Source organism: Anguilla anguilla, chromosome 9 (assembly GCF_013347855.1).
Source record: "Anguilla anguilla isolate fAngAng1 chromosome 9, fAngAng1.pri, whole genome shotgun sequence".
Classification (NCBI taxonomy): Eukaryota; Metazoa; Chordata; class Actinopteri; order Anguilliformes; family Anguillidae; genus Anguilla; species Anguilla anguilla.
This window is the reverse complement of record NC_049209.1, coordinates 53856552-53864631: the sequence shown is the minus strand read 5'-3', so window position 1 is coordinate 53864631 and position 8080 is coordinate 53856552. Positions and strand designations below refer to the sequence as shown.

At 49.7% G+C, this 8080-nt stretch overlaps 2 protein-coding genes across 2 annotated transcripts; one reads left to right on the top strand and one right to left on the bottom strand.

Moving 5' to 3' along the window:
* Nucleotides 1-450: 450 nt before the first annotated feature.
* Nucleotides 451-3580, bottom strand: LOC118235354 (coiled-coil domain-containing protein 85B-like). Its single transcript, XM_035432581.1, has one exon. It carries the CDS (start codon nucleotides 2437-2439, stop codon nucleotides 1834-1836), a length of 606 nt encoding a protein of 201 aa, XP_035288472.1. The 5' UTR covers nucleotides 2440-3580; the 3' UTR covers nucleotides 451-1833.
* A 578-nt stretch (nucleotides 3581-4158) lies between these two features.
* Nucleotides 4159-8074, top strand: LOC118234960 (acidic fibroblast growth factor intracellular-binding protein B-like; the record flags this gene model as incomplete). Its single annotated transcript, XM_035431853.1, has 6 exons — nucleotides 4159-4509; nucleotides 5047-5131; nucleotides 5464-5662; nucleotides 7382-7508; nucleotides 7684-7784; nucleotides 8056-8074. Coding segments are annotated over exons 2-6 (531 nt in total), but the record flags the coding sequence as incomplete, so codon positions are not given.
* Between the last annotated feature and the right edge of the window lie 6 nt (nucleotides 8075-8080).

The window sequence follows — 8080 nt, the reverse complement described above, 5'->3', positions numbered from 1 at the left end:
AGGCACCACATGTACAAACACACACATACGCACTCACACTGACACACCTACAGGCAATTACTGAACAAACTTCCTTCTCTCTCTGTTAAAATTCCCTCACTCTTCTGACTGGGTCGTGTGCACCAGACCAGTTGTAAATTTGTCTGGAAAACTTTAACCCATTAGATGCCAACAAAGGAAAGCACACCAGAACAAACCCCTGGAAACGAACCTTCCTTTATAAATGTAACGTTCTGCCAACCGAAAACACTGTAAATTAGTACATTCAATTCCCTCCCACTCGCAATCCCACCCATAAGGGGGATAAAACCAACTGAATTCGGCTGCTCTGGAAAACCCCACAGAGCAAAGTTCGTTAACTCACTGCCAGAAGGCCCTTAAAAGGCTGGAATCACCCTCGGTACTGGTGTGGGTCCCCCTAGCGGCAAACAATTGCACAGCAACACCGAAAAGTAGAGAGGTCCGTTTTATTGAACTTGTCGGAAAATGACGTTGTTTTTGCAAACATTATAAATAGCATAAATACAGAGATTGCTTTAAAAAACTGGTGTCATGCAAACATGGCTGCTATCAGTTTCGTTGGGGCCGCAATTTATTAAAAGACTTCAAAGGCTCCAAATGAATAACATGGCTCTTTGTCCGATTCATGTTGACATCTGTGGAGTATGCACGCCCCCCCTCAGACCCCACCAATTTATTACACTATAGGAAAGAAAAATGCGCTTGAGTTTGAGGTGTTCTGTAGTCAAAGGACAGTGTGCTTCATTATTATCGTGCCTGCTTCAGATCCACGTGACAGCCATGGCCCATCCAACAATAATGTAAACAATAAAGAAATTACAAAACGCCTTCCGCAGAAAGTTCTCTAACACAGTTTCTCTGGGTATGTTGTGGGAACCTGAGGCTCATTCAGAATTTAATGCCCGTAGAAACGTTAAAGCCGCTGTTCGTTAAATGTCGTTATTCGCGCGAGACATGACAGTTGCTTTACTGACTTCGGGGGTCGTGCACGAAGGTAATGTCCTGGGAAATGCGATTGACTGACAGAAGGACGGCGGGAAACTTCCTAAAATACTCAGGGCACAGAGGATCTGTCGTTCTGTCAAATACAAAAGAATAGATAGCCGCCCGTGTCATCAAAGCAATACAGGCACGTGTATAATTTTTTTTTTTCATCGACGCCTGAGAATTAAGCCTGAGCTCCGCGCGCCGTGTCGCTGGGATTCCACTGGTACCATGTGACGAGACCGCCACCGTGAACACAGGAACGTTTTTCCTCCGACACGGTCAACTTTTCAGCACCACGGCCAGGTCCCGTACCAAATCCCACACAGCTCACAATGCGCGCATTCGCCATGCGCATCTGGGAATCCCTTGCAAAATTACAGTGAGTCCGTGCAAGTCCAGAACAGTGCAGTGCAACAGTGTGGTATCTTAGTTAAATTTGAGTTCCTAAGAGATCAACCCATCCCCTCATAATTAAACCTCATCGACTAAAAGCTGTATCACAGAAAATTATGAAAGACCTTATAAAAACTTATTATATCCACTAGCTTCCTAAATGTCAGTTGAGCGCCCAATACAATAACCATGTGTGTTGTCGTTTTTTCTCAGACTATTGAAATGTCTGTTTCTTTAGTTCACATTTATAGCAAGTCCAAGTGTAGCCAATACAATAGTAAACATGCCATTCAAAATGAACATCGTGCTTCGTCGTCTATAAAAGGGGTTTGTTCTTCACATTTTTTCTGTGTGTGTTGGTGTCAAACGTCTCTCGTTCCCGCGTCCTCTCTTCCACGCGGAGGACAGGTGCGCCGGTTTCCAGCCTCAGGTTCAGTCGTCAGGTGAGCACGCGAGGTGGAGCTGGTCCGGGCTACCCACGCTTCCGGTGCTGGAGCTGCCGTCGCCCAGGTCACGGACCACCATGCCCATGAGGCTCCGCAGTTCCGCGGACCCGCCGGGACTGCAGTCGCTCCTGCTGGCGCACTCCTCCTCCAGGACCAAGCACATCTCTTTCAGATCCATGTTGTCCTTCGCCAGCGCGCTCTGCAGACGCTCCAGCTCGGTCAGCTTCTTCAGATAGCCGCCCAGGTCCTCGCGCATCACTTTGGCCGCGTGGCGGCCGAAATGCTGCCACTCGCGAGACAGCACCTTTACCTTGAGCCTGTCGTCGTCCAGGAAGCAGCACAAGTCGCGTAGCTCTTGGTTTTCCTCCTGAAGTTGCTGGTTTACGGCTTTCAGTTCCCGGATTTCGAGCAGATGTCCCTGTAGTTGTTTGTTGACCTCTTTCATAAGTCGTCCGCGCTGTATCAGAGCTGACATTTTGTCGGACTCTTCCTTGTGAAGTCGGGCCACCAGCTCCTCTTTGGAAAAGGCCAGCAAGTCCTTGTCGGACATTTTCGACAGCTCTCGCTTGTAAATCTCACAGTCGCTGCCCATTTTGGTTTTAATTATCGCGATAATAACCAACCGTTATTTAATGCTGTGGTTTATATAGTGTTCAACACCCCCAGTCACAGTTTTGGGCCAATCGCCCAGGCTGTGCTCGAACTAGAAGTGCAGTAAAACCATTCGCCTTCAATAAGCAGATGATCCGTCTCGTGCAGCGCATAAAGGCTCTTAGTAATGCAGGCCTAAAGATTGTTCCTTGTGCTCCAGACTCTCTCGCTCTCTCAGCAGTTTTACAGTTGAGTGGACTCTCGGACAGCAAACGACCTCTCTTTTTTCTGTCCTCCCTCCGGGGAAGATGAAACGCGGGGAACGTAGAAGCTTCGCGGACGCTGATACTGTGCGCGCATATGTAGGCTACACGTGTGCGTGCATTTTTCCTTCTTCTTCTCAAAGCACTCTGGCTCGGTAACACGAACGCGAAATGGATTCAAGTAAAATAAATCTCGATAATCTACACATTTCTCGGAATTACGAATGCTGTAAATCCGCGCGCGCGGTCGGTCCTCGTGCTCGTTTCCTATGCTGGCGTGGAAAATGTGGCCACTGGCACGGGAACACACGCGAACTGTAACTAGCATAAGCAAAAAATAAAGCTTTTCCTTTTTTCTGTAGCAGATGCAGGCATCGCTCCGGGTGTTTTTCTTTCAATGTCCGTTCCTTGGCATATGAAAAACAACAGCGATCAGTCTTCCCATTCGCCTAGATAATCTCGGTCCAACGATGCCTCTCAATCCGTCACCGTTTTCGGTTCTATGGCAAAATCCTTCTAAATATTTGGATAATGCAAAACCATAGGCCTACGTAAATTCATAGAAAATTAGTTCAGATCAAAATCACCCAGACCGGGACAGCCCTTGTTTCTTGTTTGAATTAAATAAAGAACCTTAGATATCGATGACAGTTGAAATCAATATCGGTGCCAGCCCTCTCTTTTACCGATGCAGACTGAACAAAGAAAACAACGATGTTCCGCGAATCCCGACTATCATCTTTTTACAATGTAAAACCAGGCCCCAGTAAATAATCCATAGGTTATGTAATTATATAAATATTTTCTATTTCCGCAAGGATAGCGGGAATCGCCCGTATTTATGACACCATCAGTGGTGTCTCCCTCCCTCTGTCTCCCTCCCTCTCTTCTGTTCCCTCCCTCCCTCCCTCTCTCCGCGTGGGTTACCTCAATGGTAAGAATCTATATTGCTCGACGTAATAAAAGCATATTATGCTCAGAAGAGCTTAGTAATGAATTATTAATTATGCTGTGACTGAAACAAACGCTTTTTAAAAATGGGATTTTTTTACGGTATTAACCCATAATCACCACGTGATCTTTCAGTGTAGGAACATCACACACGCGCACGCACACACACTCAATGTGAAGACGTGATAACGCCACAATAACCTTATTAATATGATGATGATGACGAGGTTGATGATGACGATAATAATGATGATGGTGCTGAAGATGCTACTGCTGCTGCTACTGATGAAGATGATGCTTTTTCTTCTTCTCCATCTTCCTATTCTTCTTATTAAATTGCAGCAAAATTGCTGTCGTACAGCAGCCCATTTATTAACGTAAATTAAATGAAAATATTACTGAACAATAATTCTGCATAATAATTCTTGTTCATTGCCAATTCCACACCCAATACAGCAGGGGGCAGTAGTGCGCTGCGAAGCGTATTCGGGAGCTTGGCCAGAGAAAATGAAGTCTGCTAACCATGCTGACAACCCCTCCCCCAAACGCAGAACGGGGATTTAGGGCTGGAAATAAGCAGAGCAATGTAGCGATAGGACAATGTTCCGTTTGAAATTAAGTGGACTGATTTAAGTACACAATTCGATAGGCCGTCATTCACACGGGGCCAGTCGGCTGGCACAATAGCTTAGTTTTTTTTAATTTAACTGCGCAATAACTGTATTCTACTGATGCTTTTCATTAATATTGACCAAGTTATAGTTCGCTAGCTAGCAAGCGGCATAGCTAGATATTATGGTGTGCCCCTGATTGATTGCAGGTGAACTCGCGAGAGGAGTATCAGTTGATTTATAAAGGTAAGTTTAACGTTTTGTCCTGAAGGGAAAAAAATCACAGAGCGGTATATCTAACTTTTGGTGCCTTGCTCAGCATTCCCAGTGATAGTAAGTAATGTAGCCAACTATCCAGTGAGTTAGTGAACCATGTGCAATAATAAGCCTGCTATATTGGTGCTTTTTTGGATTGCTCTCAGATTTTCTGACAGCTAGCTGTTACTATAGGAGATAGAGTCCTTTTACAGTGCAGTCAACCCTGAGGCGATTGTAGATTGGCCCGCTTGCTAAATTTAGAAACGGGCTAATCTGATGCGGTCCTTTTCGTCTGAACGGTCTCGTGCGGAGTAAGAACTCATGGATACTGTAGCTTTTTTCCGCAAACACCTTGACGGCAGAAAATTCACCGTAATGAGAAAATTCGTGAATGACTTGTAACAGCAGTGAAGTGACTTTCCTTATTATATACTTTGATAGGCTATTTTATAATAGGATAATAGGCTAAATTTAATATAATAAGAAAATAACCACAAATTGTCATATACCTTTTTGTTGATGTAGATGTCGATGGAACTGGACGTGTTCGTGGGGAATACGACTCTACTGGACGACGAGGTCTACGAACTATGGCTGGACGGCTACCCAGGTTTTTCTTAAATTACAAGAGCAAGGAAATATACAAAACAGATGCAGTATAAATTGTACAGGACAGTATAACAGAATACCAAATACAAACAACTGAATGTAATTGCAGGTACAAAGATTACTATAAATTATATCAGACAAGGAAGATATGTGACTATACATTTTTTGAATGTTGTACGTTGTGCTGAACACTTCTCAAATACAAAAATGTTTGGTTTATGACAAGCAAATTAGTATTTGTGTGGATATAGCATTTGGTGTAACCAGGTGTGCTGAGTGAACCATGTGATCAGGTGGTTAATTGATTAATTATGCCCCCCCCCCCCCCCCCAGTGAGTGATGCAGTGCAGGCGAGGGCAGAGGCCGGGGTGCTGCGGCAGTGGGACCCCAGTCCAGAGGTGTTGCTTAGCGACACCACGGACCAGTACAGGACCTTTCAGATGTGCGAGCGGCTCCTCCACTGCCCCACCAAGCTGGCCAATCAGCTGCTGTTCCAGATCCCCGCCCACCGCCAGGCCGTGCTCATCGAGAGGTAGGCCGCTCAGAGGGCCGTGCTCATCGAGAGGTAGGCCGCGCAGAGGGCCGTGCTCATCGAGAGGTAGGCCGCGCAGAGGGCCGCGCTCATCGAGAGGTAGGCCGCGCAGAGGGCCGTGCTCATCGAGAGGTAGGCCGCGCAGAGGGCCGCGCTCATCGAGAGGTAGGCCGCGCAGAGGGCCGCGCTCATCGAGAGGTAGGCCGCGCAGAGGGCCGTGCTCATCGAGAGGTAGGCCGCGCAGAGGGCCGCGCTCATCGAGAGGTAGGCCGCGCAGAGGGCCGTGCTCATCGAGAGGTAGGCCGCGCAGAGGGCCGTGCTCATCGAGAGGTAGGCCGCGCAGAGGGCCGTGCTCATCGAGAGGTAGGCCGCGCAGAGGGCCGCGCTCATCGAGAGGTAGGCCGCGCAGAGGGCCGTGCTCATCGAGAGGTAGGCCGCGCAGAGGGCCGTGCTCATCGAGAGGTAGGCCGCTCAGAGGGCCGTGCTCATCGAGAGGTAGGCCGCTCAGAGGGCCGTGCTCATCGAGAGGTAGGCCGCGCAGAGGGCCGTGCTCATCGAGAGGTAGGCCGCGCAGAGGGCCGTGCTCATCGAGAGGTAGGCCGCGCAGAGGGCCGTGCTCATCGAGAGGTAGGCCGCGCAGAGGGCCGCGCTCATCGAGAGGTAGGCCGCGCAGAGGGCCGTGCTCATCGAGAGGTAGGCCGCGCAGAGGGCCGCGCTCATCGAGAGGTAGGCCGCGCAGAGGGCCGTGCTCATCGAGAGGTAGGCCGCGCAGAGGGCCGTGCTCATCGAGAGGTAGGCCGCGCAGAGGGCCGTGCTCATCGAGAGGTAGGCCGCGCAGAGGGCCGCGCTCATCGAGAGGTAGGCCGCGCAGAGGGCCGTGCTCATCGAGAGGTAGGCCGCGCAGAGGGCCGTGCTCATCGAGAGGTAGGCCGCTCAGAGGGCCGTGCTCATCGAGAGGTAGGCCGCTCAGAGGGCCGTGCTCATCGAGAGGTAGGCCGCGCAGAGGGCCGTGCTCATCGAGAGGTAGGCCGCGCAGAGGGCCGTGCTCATCGAGAGGTAGGCCGCGCAGAGGGCCGTGCTCATCGAGAGGTAGGCCGCGCAGAGGGCCGTGCTCATCGAGAGGTAGGCCGCGCAGAGGGCCGTGCTCATCGAGAGGTAGGCCGCGCAGAGGGCTCAGTTTGTCTGTCTCAGGCTCGCTCCAGTCGCTTATTTCATCCGTCCTCGTCTCCTCCACCCTCGACCCTCGCCCGACCCCGAAATCCATCTCTGAGGACATTCCTGCGTGTGAAGCGCTCCTTGGAGGAGCGTGGAGCCAGGAGGCTCCCAGAGGAGGCTTCAGCCAGGACGCATGCGTTCATTCTTTGCTGAAGTATTATTTTCGGAACACGTGACGTATAAATGATCGACCTGTGGATTCACCTCTCCCCATCTGCCATGTCTGTAATTTCTATTTGCAAGTTCAATTTGCCCAATACATGTTTCCTTGATTCCTCCATCCTCGTATATCTTTTCCTTGTGTCCTTTCCTTGTGTCCTCTGTTGGGGGGAAGTGAAAAAAGGACACAAGGAAAGGAAGCAAGGAGTAAAAATTATCGATCGGAATGAGACCATAGTTTGTCTGCCTCTCTCCCTCCCCTCTCTCTCTCTCTCATCTTTTCCTCTGTTTCCCTGCATCTCTCTCTCTCTGTCTCTCTCCTCTTCTGTTCTCTGTTCTTTGTAGGTATTATGCATTTGATAGCGCATTGGCACGGGACTTACTGGGGAAGAAACTGTCCAAAGGAACCAAGAAGGACCTGGATGACATCAGCGCCAGGACGGGGGTGACTCTGAAGAGCTGCAGGAGGCAGGTGGGAGGGGCTAACGACGCGACTGGGCTCATCATTTACCTCCAGCTCAGAGTGTCTGAGCTCATTGTGGAGGGGTATGGTGATAATGACAGGTGCAGGATTGTGTCCACCCTGCTGAGGTGTGTAAGTCCCTTATTCCCCATGTCCCTGCCCCCCTCTTGCCCCCCCCCTCTAGTTTGATAACTTCAGGCGGGTGTTTAAAGTGGTGGAGGAGCTGAAGGGCCCCCTGGTGGAGAACATACAGCATCATTTTCTACTGCCAGACCGGCTGGCCAGGTGAACAGACACAGCTTACCTGTACACGTTCTTATTATTATTATCATTGTTCGCTAATGTCTAAATTAAATACACTTTAATTAATTTAGTTTTCATTTTGAATGCTTTACTGGATTGAACAGAATTGGGAGGGGATGAGGAGGATCATGGGAGATACTGTGCTAATCCTGCTACCTCTCCATCCCACCTCCATGCCTCCTCCTCCTGCTCCTCCTCCTGCTCCTCCTCCTCCTGCTCCTCCTGCTCCTCCTCCTGCTCCTCCTGTCTGCAGGGACTACGCAGCGGTGGTGTTTTTT